Source organism: Podarcis vaucheri, assembly GCF_965113315.1.
Source record: "Podarcis vaucheri genome assembly, chromosome: 1".
Lineage (NCBI taxonomy): Eukaryota > Metazoa > Chordata > Lepidosauria > Squamata > Lacertidae > Podarcis > Podarcis vaucheri.
Window position 1 is genome coordinate 128,672,234 of NC_138759.1, and position 20,340 is coordinate 128,692,573.

The 20,340-nt window shown below is 39.7% G+C and overlaps 2 protein-coding genes across 3 annotated transcripts in view; both read left to right on the plus strand.

Annotated features, from left to right (window-relative positions):
- SATB2 (SATB homeobox 2) overlaps window positions 1–17,261 on the plus strand; it is a 122,133-nt gene extending 104,872 nt beyond the window's left edge. For both annotated transcript variants that reach the window (XM_082238746.1, XM_082238747.1), the window contains one exon: window positions 15,626–17,261. In XM_082238746.1, coding sequence (XP_082094872.1) covers window positions 15,626–16,081 — 456 coding nt within the window. In that variant the 3' untranslated portion in view covers window positions 16,082–17,261. The remainder of the gene's footprint in view (window positions 1–15,625) is intronic.
- Window positions 1–20,340, plus strand: part of FTCDNL1 (formiminotransferase cyclodeaminase N-terminal like) — a 415,186-nt gene that overhangs the window by 295,789 nt on the left and 99,057 nt on the right. The window lies entirely within an intron of this gene.

Genomic DNA, 20,340 nt, shown 5'->3' on the forward strand with positions numbered 1-20,340 from the left:
GTCTCAGCATGTGTTCATTTGTATTAGAATTATAAAATACTTTTTAAAAGTACAATGCAGGAAACTATTATATAGTTAAAACTTAGAGGAAAAGCCTAGGCAACAGATTAAGTTCTAATTAAAGGCAGAGTACATTCAGTTTAATGTTGTCTAATATTTTCCAGTATGTATGACTCATTCTTGAGGGTTAGGGAGATATAAATATCCTTTCCCCCAAAGGATCGTCCTGTCGTAAGTTACAACTTGCCCAGCATGACCCCTACCTTTAAAAAGTTATTCATTTGCCTCCCCAAATTTTTGTTTGATTAGTAATATGCAACCAAAGTACATTGTCAATATTGGTTACAGTATTCATGCCACTTAATTGAATGGTCCATCTTAAAGCTTTTGAGAGAGGGCATTTGAGGCCTCAAAAAATAAAGCTATTTTAATGAAAGTGTGTAATATTAAGTCAAATGCTTGAAGTGAAATAGTTGCCTTCTGAGTTGTCATCTTTTTGAAAACTGATGCCTCACCCCTTGGAGAAATGTGTGGCTATGCACTGTGGTTTTAGTTTTAATGAATGTTTGACCACTTTTCTTTTTAATAAGCTCTATTTGGATGTTTCATGACAGCTTATAGAAGCTTAGAACCCTAGTTCCTAAAAGCTTTGCACGCATTTTGATAAAACCAATAAGTTACACACAACAGGCAATGAGGCCTTTTATATTTGAATGTAAAATATCCAGTAGAGTTTCTTATGATAGATAGTTATTACAATTGCAGTGGAAAGCCACTGAAATTTTACTGTTGAAGCCAAACCTACCTATCACGCCATTTCAGCTGTTTCTGTTTAACATTCATGCCTAATGTGCCTAGAACTTGCTTCAGATTTTTATTAAAACTTACGTTTGCAACTTCCATTATAATCGTACTATAACTTACATTGGGAAGAGGAGAAACTTCCTTAGTTATGTATTATACTTAATTAATTATTGGGAAAGTATCTCAGATTGTTTTGCCAGTTTTGAACTCATGCCTCCTCAACAAAACTCACAGAGAATTCTTTAAGATCCCTCTTTAACGTTCTGATCCCAAGCTATTTAAGACTTTAAAGGACAAACCCAGCACCTTAATTTTATGCTTGAGAAATGTACTGGTAACGAGTTCAAATTTTCCAGTGCTGTAATAATATGCTATTTGCAGCTTACTTGGGCAACTGCATTTTCAGCAGTTTCAATTTCCAAACAACATAGAAACTAATTTCTAGAGGAAAAAATGCCAGAGCTGAAGCCGTCCAGGTCAGATCATATACTCTAATAACTGGATATTAATTGAGCAGAATCTTCCATATGATAGAAACAAGATCAGTAAGTCAGAAAACCAACACCCAAAAATTGTGCATGATTTTTGTTATGCTCCTTAGCACAATGCAAAAATACAGATTGAGCTGCTGTCTTTGAGTTGCATGGATCTGCTCTTACAACAAAAAGGAGTATACATCTGTTAGACACAGTTTCTGGGATGAGGGCAGAAAGTATTGAGCACAGTGGAAGGAACAAAGTAGTAAGTTTTCTGGGCCAGATCAACCATTTGGTTGAAAGACACTGTATGATGATGATGATGATGATGATGATGATGATGATTTTATTATTTATTCCCCGCCCATCTGGCTGGATTTCCCCAGCCACTCTGGGCAGCTTACAGCATATCTAAAAACATAAAACATGTTGAATCTATTCTATATAGAATCTGTGTTCCTTGTTAGCAGAATGGGTTGACTGAAGTATAGTAACTGCTCGGTTATTAATAATCTGATAAGCATGTTGGAAAGGCTTATTTATATTTGTGGAAGTTTATTACTGTCAGTTCTAGGCCCAGTTCAAAGTGCTAGTTTCAATGTAAAAAACCCTAAAGGGCCTATGGCCAACATATCTCAAGAATCGCTTCTCCCTGTATCCGACTGCGCACAAATAATATCCATAGTAGAGTGTGTCATCAGGTGTTCCCGTCCAGGTAGAGCTGGGAGAGTTCCCTACCTGCACCATGGAGAGCAGCTTGCCAGTCAGTGAAGACAATACCAGTGTTCCAACCAGTGTAAGGCAGCTTCCTATGTTCCTGTGGAGGGAAATGACTATGCCAACCTCAGCTGAAAGAGTCTTTTTGGGAGTGTATTGGGGAAACAAGGGGGCTTAGATCCCTGAGAAGGTGATCCACCCCTTCAGTGGCAGAAACCATCCACAGCTGCTGAACTTTCAGTGGACATACCAGATGAAACCTTCTTATGACTTTAGGATTGCTCTATAATGCTGACGCATTATTGGGACGCGGGTGGTGCTGTGGGTTAAACCACAGAGCCTAGGACTTCCCAATCAGAAGATCGGCGGTTCTAATCCCTGCGACGGGGTGAGCTCCTGTTGCTCAGTCCCTGCTCCTGCCAACCTAGCAGTTCGAAAGCATGTCAAAGTACAAGTAGATAAATAGGTACCACTTCTGCGGGAAGGTAAACGCTGTTTCCATGCGCTGCTCTGGTTCGCCAGAAGCGGCTTAGTCATGCAGGCCACATGACCCGGAAGCTGTACGCCAGCTCCCTCGGCCAATAAAGTGAGATGAGCGCCACAACCCCAGAGTCGGTCACGACAGGACCTAATGGTCAGGGGTCCCTTTACCTTTTTATAATGATACAGTCCTGTACACATTGGGCATAAGTCACACTGAACTCAGTGGGGTGTACTTCTGAGAAGAAATGCATTGGATTGCATTGCACTACAAAGAGACATGGAGAAATTTCCACATCGCCTTTCAGATATGTGTATAGACAGCCCACCAGCAGTTAAGTGCTAAGTAATTATTACTATTTATTATTTATTTTCCCTCCTACAAGCGGAAATAATTTTGTTCCATTTTGAAAGTGAAAAATGTTTTCCCTGTCACATTTGAAATTTTAATAGTCCTCAATAAATAAAATCATATCTAATAACATAACTGGTTTCACTTGGCACCGTGATCTAGATGCATTGCAGTTCTGGAAGCATAAATAGTTACAGCCTTCTAAAGCCCAGTTCCTATTTGCTAAATATACTTGGCTTGCTTTAAATTCCTCTGTGTGCAGTCATTAATACAATCCTCTTTGACAGCATTTAATTAAAGTGCTTTTCTCTATTCAATTCATTAAAAGTTTTCTTTATATAATACTTTTTTTAGACACTTGAATGCTAAGGACTTGAAGTCCTCTCTAAATAATTTCTCACTGTTTGTTGTAAATTGTTAATTAAATTTAACTTAGTGTCTGCTTGATGTTGGTAGGGGAAATGAAAAATCAGACAAACTTTTTATTTGTGAAAGTGATAAAGAGTATGCTCCTGGCGCTGGGCAAACGGGACAGATTAGGGATTCTCCTGGTTTACCGCCTGCCTTGCTGCCCAGCAGTCTCCCTGCCTGAGCTGACAGCTGGTCTTGGAGGCAGAATTGAGGACTCCTAGCCTGCTGGTTTTGAGGGACTTCAGCATCCATGCCGAGGCGACTTGCTCTAGGGTGGCTCAGGACTTTATGGCTGCTGTGATGACCATGGGGCTGTCCCAACATGTCACCAGCCCAATTCAAGTGGCAGGCCACACTCTGGACCTTGTTTTCTCTACTGGGCTGGAGGAGGGTGATCTGAAAGTGAGGGATATTGACATCCGTTCCTTGTCACGGTCAGATCACTTCCTGCTGAGATTTAGGCTTTCAACGCCTTTTCCCCCACTGCAGAGGCGGAGAACCTATTGGAATGGTCCGCCCTTGGAGGCTATTTGATTCAAAGGGTCTACTGATGGCTTTGGGTGATTTTCTGGCCTGACTGCACTAGCTGTCCGTTAGTTTCCGGACCCAATTCAAAGTGCTGCTTTTGACCAATAAAGCTCCAAATGGTTCAGGACTGTGATACCTCAAGGACCGCCTCTCCCCACATGCACTGACCCAAACTCTGCAGTCATCATCTGAGGCCCATCTGTGTGTGCCTCCTCCATGAGATGCCAAGGTGGCAACACAAGAACAGGCCTTTTCTGTGATGGCTTCCCACTTGTGTCTTCTCACGGAAGCTCACCTTAGTTACATATCTTTAGGCGACAAATGAAAACAATTCTCTGTAACCAGGCCTTGGGCTGATTAACATTCTATGGCCATTTAAATGTGTTTGTGGAAGGGGGTTATTGGCTTGTTTTTGTTTTATTATGTATTTTATCTTCTCATTTTGTATTTTTATGTTGTGAACAACCCTGTGATCTTTGGATAAAGGGTGGTATACAAATTTAGATGATGATGATGATGATGATGATGTATGCAAGTGTTTGACTTAAACAAACCTTTGTCACACTAAAAGAGCTAACACAGAAAGGGAGGTTTATTAATTTATTCATGGGTATATTGATAGCCTGAATTTAAAGAGAATTTTCATTGTAGTGGTAGAAATGGAAGCAGGTGTAGCAAGTATGGCAGAGTTATTCAGGTTAACTTGAAGTGGCGCTATCTATGTAGCTTCATCTCACTTGTCATTAAAAAAATCTCAGCCTCCCCTAACTGTTCAAAAAGCTGGTTTGAACTAAAGTGGTGGAGCCAGGAACAGTTTGATGGCAATCAGGATCCAAGCATGTCTCTTCAGTGAAGAATCTGCAGCACAGGACAGTGGCAATTTATGTGGCAGCACTAGTTTACTAACTGACGCATCAACTCACTAAACACACAGTTATGACATAAGAAGTGTTTGCACAACCTGTTGTTCTCTGCTTTGGGGAAAAAACTATTATGAGTTCAAATTCCCTATGAACATCTTAAACATATGATTGCTCTTCGTGCATCCAATACACCAGAAGGGAAACTGTCAGGTTGACAGAAATTATTATAAGTGAAACCTACTTGTTTGTGAATTAAAAATGTCCATGTGCAATGATTTGTGATCTTGAGGACTGCTGGCAGCATTCATATACCAGCAGTTATGACATTTTATGTGGTATGTTGGGTATATTGCACACAATGTTCAGTATGTTCAGTTTAGGTGTATTCTGAATAAGTTATCAAAGGTGGTGAATATTTTTGGAAATCTACAACATATTTTAAAGGAAAACAATCACAATACCATACATCGTATGTTGAGCAAGGTGAATTATTAATCTGCATACTAAATTAGGACAGATATCTAAAGTAAATTTATGCTTTATGTAAATTATACAAAGATTTTAGGAAATAGTCCTAATCAGGTCATTTGGTCTGTGTATTTCAATTTCTGAAGTGTTTCGCATTGTTCATTATTTTTTCCACGTTTTAATAACCCAAAGAACTAATTTACATTAATTGTGAGGATTTTCGTCATTTCATCATGGGCCTTAATATGTGAGGATTTGTTGGGCAAATGGGGGGAGGGGGATAGTTCACTATTAATACATTATTGACAGCTTAATGTCTTGGCACCTAGTCAGCCCATAAGGTATAATAAACAGGAAGCTGCCTGATGTGAGAGCAGTCAATAGTATATTCAATCAGAACCTTTCAGTTAATTGCTAGTTGACCTCGGAGATTTCCTTTAGTAAAATACTTTCCTTAGTTTAGACCTAGAAGAATCAGCAGGGAATTTAATACTTTGCTGAGATGTGAGAGAGTAGAGTTTAGTGCTTTGATTCATAGTCATGAAATACATATAGAACAGTAATTTCACAAGCTTTGAAAATATTGCACACCTATAGCCTTTTTCAGTGCCTGCTGTTATGTGTCAGGTATTGAGACTTGCTAAAAAGGTAGATGGGAAAAGCCACAAATGACCTAAAACTGGAGAGGATTTATGCTGGAAAGGGGAGCTGAAACAGGACTACTGGGCAGGCAAGGCGACTAGGCAGAGTCAACATCATTCAAGGGAGTAAGACAAAGCAGGCAAGCAACCTAATTTGATCCATGGTAGCATCGCAAGCAGAATTTTAGATACAAAATAGGGAGACTCTCAAGGTAAAGTCTGTGTGAATATGTGTATGTTCTTATTTTCTGTCAAATTGTTGGCATCAATAGAAACGAGGCAGGCAAATAACTACATTGAAAGGATGGTGGTTGATTCATGTGCATTTTGTGTAGTGGCTCATTTGGCCCAGAAAAGGAGAAGGAATGGGGAAATGATTAAGTACAGGAGGCAGAAAGTGGCTGCATGTAGACAAAGAAGTGCTTGATAACATAAATATGTTGTCCAAGAGCCAGTATTTTTATGTTTAGTTCAGATCTAACTATTCATAAGTTATGAGTTCAGCATGCCCAAGAAACAAAGTCTGTGGCTGCCTAGTGTTTTAAGTACTCTACTTAGCTTCTCTAATTTTGGGGGCTGCATATCTTAATATGATCTAGATAATCTACAAAGGCAGGCAGGCAGGAAGCCACAAGGGCAATTCCTGACCCTGACTAACATTAAACCATCTGCTCACTTGGGATAGGGAGGCTGCATGGGGAAATTTGTAAGAAATAAATCTACAATCAGTCTTCTCCTTCCCTTCCTTCCCTAACCCCCTTCCCCCAAACGTACGTGTGTGTGTGTGTGTATGAGAGAGAGAGAGAGAGAGAGAGAGAGAGAGAGAGAGAGAGAGAGATTTCAATCACCAGTACTAGTTCCAAAGTGGGTTTCTTTATGAGACTGAGTGATTCAACAACTAGGCCAGCCTCATTTATTGCTCACTCACCTAGGAAACTTCTAACTTGGACGAATATGTTTTTGCGATACATGAGGAACACCCGTTTTTTTCTTAGGGCTTGTTCAGAGAACAGATTTTTTTGGATGGATGTTAGATGCAACACATTCATTATGCTTGACACCTGTAAGCCACCCAAGATCTATGCCAATCCCTTTGCTTGTTCAAACCACATTTGAGGATTAACACCATGGTTTAACAGGGATTCCTATAAACATCTGAGCCTCTTTGTATCCTTTTTCTGGTTCCTGTTCTAGGTTTATGTGAAATAGTGCAGCAAGTCGTGCATGAAGATGGTGCCATCGTACCGTCTATATAATCTGGAATAGTGTTAATGAAATATTAGTGCTCTTTTTCTAAGCATCATTTCTTCTTATAAAGAACAAGTCATAGCGAAATTACTCAGAACCATAACTCAGAACTCAGCTTATATAAACACAAGCGAAGAGAACATGTGCTCGAGTCATGGCCTTCCACTTTATTGAGGAACAAATGCATAGTTGTTACTCAGCTGTTGAGGAGATCAGCTCACTCATCTGCTGCAAAGAAATGGCATATTCCTAGCATTTAGACTGCAATGTACGTGTCGGCTGAGAATATAGGGTGATTTTACCAGCAAGCCTGGCCATGGAGCATTAAAATGCTATACCGTATTTTTCGCTCTATAAGACGCACCAGACCACAAGACGCACCTAGTTTTTGGAGGAGGAAAACACGAAAAAAATATATTCTGAATCTCAGAAGCCAGAACAGCAAGAGGGATCGCTGCGCAGTGAAAGCAGCAATCCTTCTTGCTGTTCTGGCTTCTGGGATAGCTGCGCAGCCTGCATTCGCTTCATAAGGCGCAGACACATTTCCCCTTACTTTTTAGGAGGGAAAAAGTGAGTCTTATAGAGCAAAAAATACGGTATACCCGGAAGTGTATTGAGCAGCTTGGGGGGAGCCCATGACCAGGACCCGCTGCACAATTTTGACATTTATTTATTTTAAAAGAATGTTCTATAGTTTTACAAAAATGATGGGAGGAAAACACAAGGTTCAGAAAAGGGCCACCAACATGATCAAGGGAATGGAGCGACACCCTGTGAAGAAAGGTTGCAGTGCTTGGGACGAGAGAAAAGGGCAAGTAAGAGGTGACGCGATAGAAGTTTATAAAATTAGACATGGCATGGAGAAAGGGATAGGGAAACATTTTTCTCCCTCTCTGGAGGCAGAAATGCTTCCGAATGCCTGTTGCCGGAAGCCACAGGAAAGCAGGGTGCTCTTGGGTTCAGATCCTGTTTTCAAGTAGGTTGCCTACTGTGAGAACATTGGCTGGATTCAGCAGGCTCTTCTTATGTTCTTCAGCATACTGCTTAATTGCAACAACGAGGCAGATAGATAGAGACAAGGCAGAACTTTGATCTTCCAGACAATTTAATGTTGCGTAATGAAATCAATCAAGCAGATAAACTGAAGATAGTCTTTGCTCATCATGTGTTTTGTTTATGCATTTGAAAAATGAAGTTATGAAAGTGATACCTTCATTAGAAAATGGCAGAAATTAGTCACGTTTAGTCTGAATATACTGGAATCGAAAATCAGTAGTTTCCTGTGGTAGTATCTTAACTGATTCCCTTTTATTTTCTTTCTGGACATATGAAGCCGCCTTATACCAAGTCAAACCATGTATTCATTGGACCGGTGTTGTCTACTCTGTTACCCTTTTCAATACATATTTCAATGTGTGTGTGTGTGTGTGTGTGTGTGTATGATATAAATACATTGGAACAGATCTCAAGAGGTTTTTTGAAAGAGGACAACAGAGATAGCACCTGTCTAACACTGAGTGGACAGGAATTCCAGCAAGTTACATGATTTGACTGACAGTGGCTCTCCGAAATCTCAACCTGTCTATCATTATCTGCTACGTGGCCATTGAATTGGAAATGCTGGGGACTTGGAACCATCTCCATGCAAAGGATGTGCTCTGCCAGTGAGCTAAGTAAGACCTTTCTCCTTCAGCCTCCCATTCTTTGCAATGCTTTTTAATTCATTTATTATGGTCATTTAGCTAGTGCCCTTAGAAAAATCAATTTAGTGCCTAAAAGTCATGCAGATACATTTAATACTGTTCCTTGCTAAAATCCAAAGAAAAATAGGAACATTTTCAGATAAATGTCATTTTTTTTTAAAAAAAAGACTCAAAAGAGATATTTCAGCCTTGATGAAATTAAGTTCAATGTATATCACACCTTGGTAGTTCAATTATCTGTGATACCAGTGTTTACTTCATGAAGCAATTATTAAACCCTTTTAAAAAAGGCAATACATGAAAAATGCCAGTAGCATTTTGGTTACAATATTAAAGGAAGCTAGATGAAAGTGAACATATATATATCCATGTCAGACTTCCTACCATTTTGCACGCTCATATTGATTTCTTTTGACATGGTCTTCATTTATTGAGTACTATTTTTTTTTAACTCCCCTGTCCATAACTGTACATGCTGTGAGCAATTGTAAAAGGAAGCCAAGGTATATTAAACCTGCCTGAAGTCAAAATGTAATCTAACACCTGTAGTCTGTAATTTGTCATCACTTCATAGACAGTTTTTTTTGGGGTGTGTATGTGTGTTGTTGTTTTTTTTAATAACAGTTTGAATTTTCCTCAGCTTGTAACCTTAGGATACTCTGCAGTCCAAGAAAAGTGATGGAACTAAATCACAGTATTTAATGGAGTTTTATTGCATCAAGGTGCTAAATCACGGCTCCAAACAAACTCAAAGAAAATACTTTTGTTGGAGCTTTGTAATGTAGTGCTGCCCTGTTTAGCTAAAGGACACAAATACCTTTCACAGCAAAATAAAATAAAGTCTTAACCACTGCTTTGAAAGGAAAAACAAGCACAGGTGCAAATTGTAACTTCTGCTACAGTTTCTCATGTAGACATTCCTAGCAGCTAGTAAAGGTTCTTGGCAGAAAATTCTATCTAATTAACACTCTTGCCAACAGGACGCCCAGACTAAGATTGTGTTGAAAGGTGCCGTTTATTTACCCAAGCTTTGTTGTTATTGTTGTGCTCTTCTCTATATAAATTGGAGGCTGCAGAATGGTATGATACTGTTCTCTATGGGTACGTTTATTGCATCTGCAAACATCTGTTTCAAAAATGTAAATACACAGTGCACCCTTCAGCATAAACATACACTTTCAAAGTGCAGGATTTAAAATGAGGTTCTAGAGATTTAATACACTCTACATCTGAGACACCTGAATGAGACATTGAAAAGTAGTGAATATATGAGCAGTTGATGGGTATTTGACATTGGGAGATGTCATTTTGTCCAGTGCTTTTTAAAGAAACTCAGAGCTTTTAAACCAGTGACAGCTTTAGGCTGAATATTTTCCGCTGTAAGCAAAGTTACTAGTATTGTACATTTCAGTAGTCAAAAAATGGAAGCAAGTTTGGCTTGTCATGAATTTCACATGCATTTGGAATCAGCTTACAAACTCTGTGAAGCTGTCCTAGTTCACTGTAGCCACATCTGTCTCTCCTACCAGATAATTCTTTCCTCCGCACATTATTTTATTTACCGTTGTTTCTGTTATTTTGTTTTCCTTTGTACAGTGGTACCTCGGGTTACATATGCTTCAGGTTACATACGCTTCAGGTTACAGACTCCGCTAACCCAGAAATAGTACCTTGGGTTAAGAACTTTGCTTCAGGATGAGAACAGAAATCATGCTCCGGCGGCACGGCGGCAGCAGGAGGCCCCATTAGCGAAAGTGGTGCTTCAGGTTAAGAACAGTTTCAGGTTAAGAACGGACCTCCAGAACGAATTAAGTACTTAACCCGAAGTACCACTGTAAAGGCCTCCCAGAGCAACTGGGCCATTTTACGTACAGTGGCAGAGTCAAACATCTCGGGCCATCCCTGGTTCAAACTCATTACAAGAATTCCATGAATTGTTAAATCATGGGGGCAACTTCACATGAGACTCTTTCCCTATATCCTGTTTCACGCCCAACTCTCTCTCTCTCTCTCTCTCTCTCTCTCTCTCTCTCTCTCACACACACACACACACACACGGGCTCTTACATGTTAGTAAAAAACAGGACTTTACTGAGGCAGACAAAACATTCAGGAGTCATGATTCAGGAGTTCAGGAATCCTGCAAGACATTCAGAACTGGATGGAAGCAACAAAGTTCTCCAAATAGTTACCATACCCTGTCTACCAGCTTAAAGGGAAGCTGTGATGTACTCACTCACAAGACCTGCTTGCTCTGTGAGAATGATGGAGTTGCAAATGTGTGCTCCTCTGGGATGGGTCTGCTCCCACCTGTGGAAATGGAGCCTGGTTCTAGAAATTTCTGGATTTCAGTAATTTAAGCCTATTGATTTCTATGAGTTTACGCTGAGTGTTGCTAATGTTGGCTGTCACTCTGTGAATAGCTGAATATAGCACCCAGGGCCAAATCCACTGGGGGTGGGGAGCCACCAATTGGTTCTTCTTCACCTAGTGTGGCTTAAACCCTTTTAATTGATCTTCATGGAGTTTCCAGTTCCTGCAGCATTTCCCACTATTCCTTATATAATTATTTGCTTATAGTTCTATGAGGCCTTTTTTTTGAAAGCTCAGTGGTCTTCAACTTATCTTCATCCATCCATATCTTTTAATGCAGAAATGTAGCAGAGGCTTTTACCATCAAAGAGTGATGAGAAAAGGTTTCACTGTTCCTCATATCAAGCAGCTTTTAAAGACACTTGGACAGTATAATTAAAACAAAAATAAAAATACCAGCCTTACACCAAAAACTCTCGCTTGGCTACTGCAAGCAGTGGAAAATCAATAGTGGAAGGAACATGGATGTTCAGAGACGCTGGTCCACTATTAACTGATATTTTGACTGAGGAGGCTTTGATCAGTTTTCTAGCAACTCCAGAGTTCTCTGGAATACAGTTTGAAACCTCTGCCGTAGCTTATTACAAGTAATACAGATCATTCCCTTAATGATATACTACATTATATATTTTCCTAAACTTAATCATTCCATATCATACTTCCTTCCCTGCAGGCGTGTACTATTATTTTTTACACATGGTTCCCAGCTGGATTTCATTGTGGCCTTCAAAACATATTGCAATGTTGTGTGATTTAATAGGAGTCACTTATCTTTTCAAAGTCAACTTTCATCATATTAGATATCTGTATGTTTTCTATCTGAATAGACTAATACCTCAGAAAAGTGAAAATGTAATACCTAGGAAAAGTAGTCCCCCCCTCAAAAAAACAAAACAGTCTTGTGCCTTAGCTTTCTTATACAAATGTAGATCCCTTTTCAACATTAAAGTGAATATGCATTAGAGAAAGCAGAAACATTTGAGACCTGTGGCTAGAGAACAAAACATGTTTCAGTTCTGATTTGCAAGGAGATGGGAACTGATTTGGGGAAGCAATAGGAAGTCAGTTCCAGATGGCCAAAATTGAAGTGAAGACTTGCTTGTGCTAATGGCGAAGTGAAGGGAGGAGTGAAAGCAGAGAACTGAACCACTCCAAGTCAAATTTGTGCTATGATCCTGAGCACAGTTACTTGGAAGTTAAGACATTTGACTTATTTCTTAGGAACAATGTTTATGACAAGAGACTCTTCCCAGAACGCTGCCATTTTCAGTTAAGATGTTGCTTCTACAAACTGCATGAGATATGGCTTATTTGTTAACTGACATTAAGCCACAGTACCCTGACTTGGACATCCCAAGGATCTTTGTCTTAATAGAAGCTGGTGAGCATGAGAAGATTGCCTAGTTCTGAGGCTCATGGTTTATGGAGACTGGAGTACTTGTCTGACGTGGGTGTAATCTTCTTATATGCAGTTGGATTAGGGCCTGTACCAATTGGCCACCTGTTCTTCAGATAAAGTTAACAAAGAACTGGGTGCATTTTCCTGTTTAAAATGTTTTATACCCTCTAGTTGCAACACTGAATATGGTGCCACATAAAAGCAGAATGAACACCTCTTCAACAAACCAGCACAGTGGTACCTCGGGTTAAGTACTTAATTCGTTCTGGAGGTCCGTTCTTAACCTGAAACTGTTCTTAACCTGAAGCACCACTTTAGCTAATGGGGCCTCCTGCTGCCGCTGTGCCGCCGGAGCACGATTTCTGGTCTCATCCTGAAGCAAAGTTCTTAACCTGAGGTAATATTTCTGGGTTAGCAGAGTCTGTAACCTGAAGCGTATGTAACCTGAAGCGTATGTAACCCGAGGTAGCACTGTATGTCGTTTTGAAACCAATTTCATCTCAAATTAAACATTTTAACGTCTTAGGTGTATTGTTTTACAGATCCCAGGTATTTAATATTTGTCAGGTTGGCTTGATTCTGGTTTTCTTAGTTCCACTTAACTGAAATTAAACAGATAGCCTTTCTTCTCTTCTGTGATGTACAGTGGTTGCTGTAATTCTTTCAACCCCTCTGACAAATGCTGCTTCAAGAAGCTTTGTACATGCACCTTTTTAAAGTGCCCGTGCTTTCAGGATGGTTTCTCACATGAAATTTCCCCTCCTGTTAAATGCAACACCAGAGATTTATCTGGCTGTGAGTACATAAGCCAATGGAGCTATCACTCAAGAGAACACACAAGACAGATATCAGTAGAGCTTTGCCTATTGCAGTGGCGTAGTGTGGGGGGTGCCAGGGGGGCAGGCCGCACCGGGCGCGACATCTGGGGGGGGGGGCGCGCTCGCTGCCTCCGGAGTCGCCGAAGAGCCTCGGGCGCAGGCTGTAGCGGAGCCGCATGTCTCGCGGAACCGACGAGCTGTGCGCGCGTCCGGGCTGAAGGCGCCCGGTAGGCAGCGGCTCTCAGCGCTCGCCGCGGAGGACGCACCAGGCAGCCCCTCCTCACAGCCCCGCCTCCGCCGGTGCTGCTGCAGCTGCTGGGCCGTTGCATTTTCCTCGCCTCTCTGCCCCCCTCCTCCTCCGGGCAAGCGGTGTCGTTTGGGCGGCAACGCCAGCGGCAACTCGCAGGTTAGGGGTTAGGGGGGGGCGCAAATTACTTGCCTTGCCCCGGGTTAGGGAGCGCAAATTACTTGCGTTGCCCCGGGTGCTGACAACTCACGCTACACCGCTGGCCTATTGCCACCTGCAGAGGAGCTGCAACTCTGTTGATAGGGAACCACTGTATGATTGCATTCTTTCCCCTCTAGTACATATAGTCAGCCATGGGGTTACTAAACTGACACGGTAGAGAACCAATGCCAGCTCCTCCTCCTCATGCAAATAGACTCCAGACCTCCCGTATTTTTCGCTCTATAAGACACACCAGACCACAAGACGCACCTAGTTTTTGGAGGAGGAAAACAAGGAAAAAAATATTCTGAATCTCAGAAGCCAGAACAGCAAGAGGGATAGCTGTGCAGTGAAAGCAGCAATCCCTCTTGCTGTTCTGGCTTCTGTGATAGCTGCGCAGCCTGCATTCACTCCATAAGACGCACACACATTTCCCCTTACTTTTTAGAATGGAAAAAGTGAGTCTTATAGAGCAAAAAATACAGTAATTTACACTGGGTGCTGCTCTCTGTTGGGTTGGTGGGAGTGGGGTTCATACTGCTCCTCTCACTTGCTGTGTTGCAGTACCCCTAGGGCTAAATGTACAAGCATTTAGATTAAGCTGAGAAACTAGTCTTAAAGCAAAGCAAAAACAAAAGAAATATTGGAAAGAATCATCTTGTGGAGGCCTGGAACAATGCTCCTTTTGATAAGAGAAAGAAGTTGATATTTCTCATTTTGACTCGTTGCTCTTTCATTGTGTTGCTGTTTTTCCTGAGCCAATTTATTTATAGCAAATAATTGCAGCGTTCCTTTCTGCAGAAGGTCTAGAGTATGTTTGTTTAAGGCACGGAGATCACCAGAGCAAACATTGGCCTTCAAGATGAGCAATTCAGGACCTACCGTGTAGCTGCTTAATGAAGTTAGGGAATTGAATGGCTGGACTTCTCACTTCGATGGCAGCATGCTGCTTTGGGCCACACATCCGTGTCATCATTGAAAAGTTATGCAGCAAGAGTGCCAGTAACATTTATTTCAACTCATTACATTTTCTAGGCCCCACAAGCTTTTTATTGCTTAGGACGTATGCCACCTTCCATCATAACAGGAGAAGAAATATATTTCTTGAATCTTCCAAGGCTTGTAATTGAGGATAAGACTTTCACTTCATCTACCCATATTTTCTCGTGGTTCATGCACACGCATGTGTACTCTGCCTTACAAATGGTTCCATGTTTCTCCTCTTTAACAGTTCTGGTCTTCTCAGATCTAAAATCCTCATCTAATTTGCTCTGTGAGTTTAAGTTTAAAGAGAATTGTGGAAGCTTTAGTAAACCATTATTTGGAACTATTTGCAATGTTTGCATAGAAGTTGATTAAACACACTCTAAGTATGTCACTTCAGTCTCATGCAGAGATGCAGAAATAAAGAACAAATATTTTAGTGAAATAACTACTGGTAGGTTCTTCAAATAAAGGGATTTTAGGAACTTTAGATATGCCATCTTTTAAGTTGGTAATAAATTACACGTTCCTAATAAAAATTTCACCCCATCATCCAAAAATGTATTTCTCTTTTTAGTGTTTTTTTTAGGAAATAGTTTTGAACTATTTTTGAACAGTTTTTAGTACAGTATTGCTACACAGGTACTGCTATAGAATCTTCATGCAACATGTTGCAAACTTGCATTATACAGAAGAGATTGCTTGAGAATAAAAAGAAAAGAAAAGCTGAAGCACAGATTTTGGGTAGTGTTATATTTTTTCTATGTCTTTGGTTTTAAATTATTGACAAGCTGCTTTGTATTTTATATATTTGAATAAATGTAATAATCATAATTAGTAACGTATTAATTCTATTACATTTGGTGTCATGGCAGACTTACTTTAAACAGGTATCCTTTTTTCATTTTCCAGGTGCTTCATAGACAGCAATCCCAACCAGCAAAGGAAAACTCACCTCCGAGAGAAGAGGCCCCACCTCCACCTACAGAGGACACGTGTACCAAAAAAACAAGATCTCGCACTAAAATTTCTTTAGAGGCTTTGGGCATCCTTCAAAGTTTCATTCATGATGTTGGCCTCTATCCGGATCAGGAGGCCATCCACACTTTATCGGCTCAGTTGGATCTGCCTAAACACACCATCATCAAATTCTTCCAGAACCAGCGTTACCACGTGAAGCATCATGGGAAACTAAAAGAGCACATGGGCACCGTGGTAGATGTGGCAGAATACAAAGACGAGGAGCTACTGACTGAGTCAGAGGAGAATGACAGTGAGGAGGGCTCTGAGGAAATGTACAAAGTGGAAACCGAAGAAGAGAATCCTGAAAAAAACAAGGCAACTGCTTCAGAAACTGACCAGAGATAATGTGAAAACATCACAGGAAAAGCAATACATTGATCCAATTTTTTATTTTATTTTTTGGCTTCTTCTTTTTAAAAAGTTTTTTTTTAAAGTGCGCATAATGTTGGGTCCCCCCCCCCAGTGCGCATAGAGTATGTGCAAACCGAACTATTATTTTGCATAGCCCAATCAGACATTCCCTTGTAAAAGGCACTTGAGTGTTACACTTTTATGTTTGACTGAGACAATGTTAATTGTAATTCACGTATGATTACATCAGCGTTAACCTTGCACTTATGAAAGCATCTTCTAGCAAGTTACAGGAAGAAATAGACCTATGAAATCAATGAAGGAAATGATACCGGCATATATATATATATATATATATATATATATATATATATATATATCCCCACATATATGAAATTTGCATGGGACATAACAATCTGAAAGTATAGACTGTGAAATGAGCTCGTTAAAATATGAGTCTTGTTTATGTATTAAAGAAACCACTTCACAATGAGTTGCTTTGGCTTTTAGATAAACTGCTGCCTGCTCTCAGGGTGTGGTTACTATTTTGAAATACCTATTTATTTTCTATGTTTATCCCTGTTATATATTTTTTAAATTCTTATTATGGCTTCCACTTTGGCAGCTTGATGGGGAATTTTTGAGGTATGCATTTAAAAAACCTAGAGCAGCACTGCCAAAAAAAAATAAAGTGAAGGAGAGGGAGAGAGAAAATGGGGGACAAAATCAGGGCACCTTAACAAATGAAATCCCAAACCAAGTAGTAACTTTAAAAAAACTTTAGTATATGATGCACATTTGAAGTCACAGAGCATGTTTTGTTCTTTATCATTTCTGTAGCAACCAGGTGGATTTTCATGGACTTTTTAGTGGGGGGGGGGGGAATCAGTGCACAGTAGACTTTGTCTACTAAAGCAGTCTTCATGAAAAGTTGCTTTTATGAGATTTAATGTGTGGAATTTTACATTGAGCCACATTTTATAGTGGTGTTATGTGTTTTGGAGGCGCAAACCATCTACACTGTTGCTGTGCAACTTCTGTCAATTTCAGTGGGGCTTGTGCAGCTGTAGTTCTTGTTCCTTTGCTCCTCTAGTGTTTGTCTGATATTAATGTTTGGAAATTTACTCATTATATATGCTCAAATTGCTTTTCAACAAAGCTTTCACAAATGAAATCGTACGACTATATCACATCAATCACTCTGGGCAAGTCTGGCTGGTTCTTAAATCAGTCATAGGGTCTGATGGTTCTCTGGTGCTGAATTTCCTTCTGTATCTCCTTTATTCCCTACATCTAGAGTCTTAAAGCTCATTATCTCAACGAGACTAAACACTTTCAGCAAACACTCTTCCAAGGTATGGGCTTCATGAGGTGCATGGCAGACTTGGTGGGAACACATTTTCTGAACTTGCTGCAGTAAGAGTAAACCAAGCAATTTCCGTGTAGTCACTTAACTTGTCATAAACTGAAACCTTTTCCCAGTGACCTAGCATAGCAATTCCATTACATAAAGCAGAACTAATGCTGACTGACTCTTCAATAGTACAAGCATTAAAGCTGCAATTTACTATAGTTTCCAACAGGTTTTTGAAGTCGTGGTTTGGTAGTGACACCAGCAGTGTTGCTGTTCCTTCATATATATATATATATATATATATATATATATATATATATATATATATGATATTTTGACTTTCTTCTGTGTCTGGGTTGCTATTTGGACTCTTAAACCCATTGGTAGGCTTCCTTTTGACATGTGCTTTGTAACTCTTAACAAAGACCTCATGCGATATCACTTGGAAAGCTATTTTATGTTTCTTGCACAGACATTGTAATATATAACTGTTAATACTATTTATATATTTGAAAGGTATAAAAGGCAGGCATTAAAAGAATTCTCTGTATAGGTAGTTACCAAGAACGTAACAACATACAGGGAGAAGACATGTTGCAATACAAGCTAATTCTAGCTACTCAGTAACCTCCAGAGTTTTTAAAGGGACTTTTCCAAAATCAATATTTGACACCCACAACATATCTGTATCCATTTCATATATCATTGAAAAACAATGCTGGCTTGCTAACTTAAACTTTTCCTCCTTTATTTCTGTAGTACGCTGCAGCTTTAATCAGAAATTCAGTAGGCGCTGCTTTATGTTCTCTTTCGAGTTACTCTTTTTAAACTGTTATCAGAAACTCTTGCTGAAATCACTATGTATATGTAATACTGGTCAATCTCTCATAAGGTTATTCATCTCTTTGATGGCATCAGCATTGGTTTCTTTTTTAAAAACTTCAACCTAAACAAATAAATAGTAGGTATTTCCCCCCCCCCAATGCTGAGTCTTGCCTTCCTGCCCCCAACACTGCCAATTTTTGCAGTGGTTCTTTTAAGTGAATCTGTGGGCATTTTCGCCTGTGGTCTTGCCAGATCTTTGCGAATTACAATGCATATATGTCTATTTATTCAATATTCATCATATAATATCTATTTGGAAAAAGAATTTTTTTTTCTCGTAGTGCCTCTTAACAAAGCACAATTTTCCGCCTTTTTTGTGAAATAAGAGAAAAGAAAAAAAAAGTGTTATTGCGGTATCAACAATGTGAATGAGGATTAACATATTGTAAATGTTCTTTTTCCATGTAAATCAACTTGATCTTTGTTATCACTAAGTGATAATTAAATTTTAACTTATGTGCATTGTTAGTCTGTTAGAATTTTTTGGTTGTTGAAATAAAACACATTCAGTAAATGACATACCCATTTGCAATGTCATTCTTTGGGGCCCTCTGTTTTCCCTTCCCCTCTCCCTGAATTGATATGAAACATAAATCCCTTTCTTGTATTAGAAATGCGATCCAGGCAAGTACAGTTTTACCCTGCCTGCGTTATCTTGCAAACTGCTTTTCAAGTTTCACATGTTTAAAAAACGGGTTTGAATTTGCAGAGGTGGGCTGGGGGAGTAAGCCTTCCTCTGGACACGCAGAGGCCAGAGCCTTTAGGTTAGCTTAACAACTCAAAGTCGAAGTCAATAGAAATGAACAGCTTATACAGATGGGAATGTTTTGTTGTGCTCAAATGGTAAATATTTTATTCCCTACCTGAAATGGATGCAATGCAAATGGATATATATGCTCAGACAAACGTGGGTGAAGGTGAAAAGTAAATTTAGCTATCTCTTAGCAAATCAGATTGCAGAAAATGCAAAATTTCTGTTTATAGTTTAAAACACACATTCCCCGGACAGAAAAAAACACCCCATTTCCAGCAGAAATATCTCACTGAAATATACCCTCTATGGAATGCTAGAAAGAATGAGGTAACTATAATTTGGAGAGAAGGTTCCTTTTGCCTCAAAGTCTTAAACACAGACTACTTTTTTAGTTTGAGTCCAGTCCTTGGAAAACAAATAATTATTAATACTCTCAGCCTAGCTGATGTGGTCCAAAGGAAAGCAGCCCATATTCAGGGAAGTTTTTAATGTGTGACATTTTAGTGTATTTTGGTCTTTGTTGGAAGCCGCCCAGAGTGGCTGGGGAATCCCAGCCAGGTGGGTGGGGTACAAATATTATTATTATTATTATTATTATTATTATTATTATTATTATTATTAGTCGGGTACCATCTTGGCTGCAGGAGTGGCCGAAAGGAGACATACAAGGCGCTATCCAACCATCTTAAAGATTTATGTAGCCTTTTCTTCTACCAAAGATATCCTGCAAGGCAGCAGAAGTTTAGGGTGAGAGTTTTCCTTCTCCTAGATGGGTTACCTTCCCAGGTTGACGAGCCCCATCTGCCCTTTACTTCCCTCTACAGAACATGCAGAAAACTCCCTCTTGGCCATTGGAGCCACTATTGATCTCATCTGCTCAATCCCCCAGAGTCTGTCCAGGATGTTTTGGGAGAAGCCATGACAGTTATACTCTTATATTACTGCTCTACATGAATAGCGTTGATGGGAGTCTTGCTGTCTGGGCAGGTCCTGACATCACCAAATATCCTAATATCCATAAAGTTCCTTGTATTCCTTTTCTCTGTTGCACAAAGGCTCCCAGGGCTAAAATTACAGCCATTCATTTATTTGAAAGAACGCATTTCTAAGCGGCTTTTCCTCCATCTGGATTCTGGGTCGATATGCAATAGGCATGAATAAAATTAAACATGCCGCAAACACAGTAAAATATAAATAAAAAATAATGATAAATACAGCGAAAGGCAATAACAACAACAATCTTAGAACTGGCTAATAAAA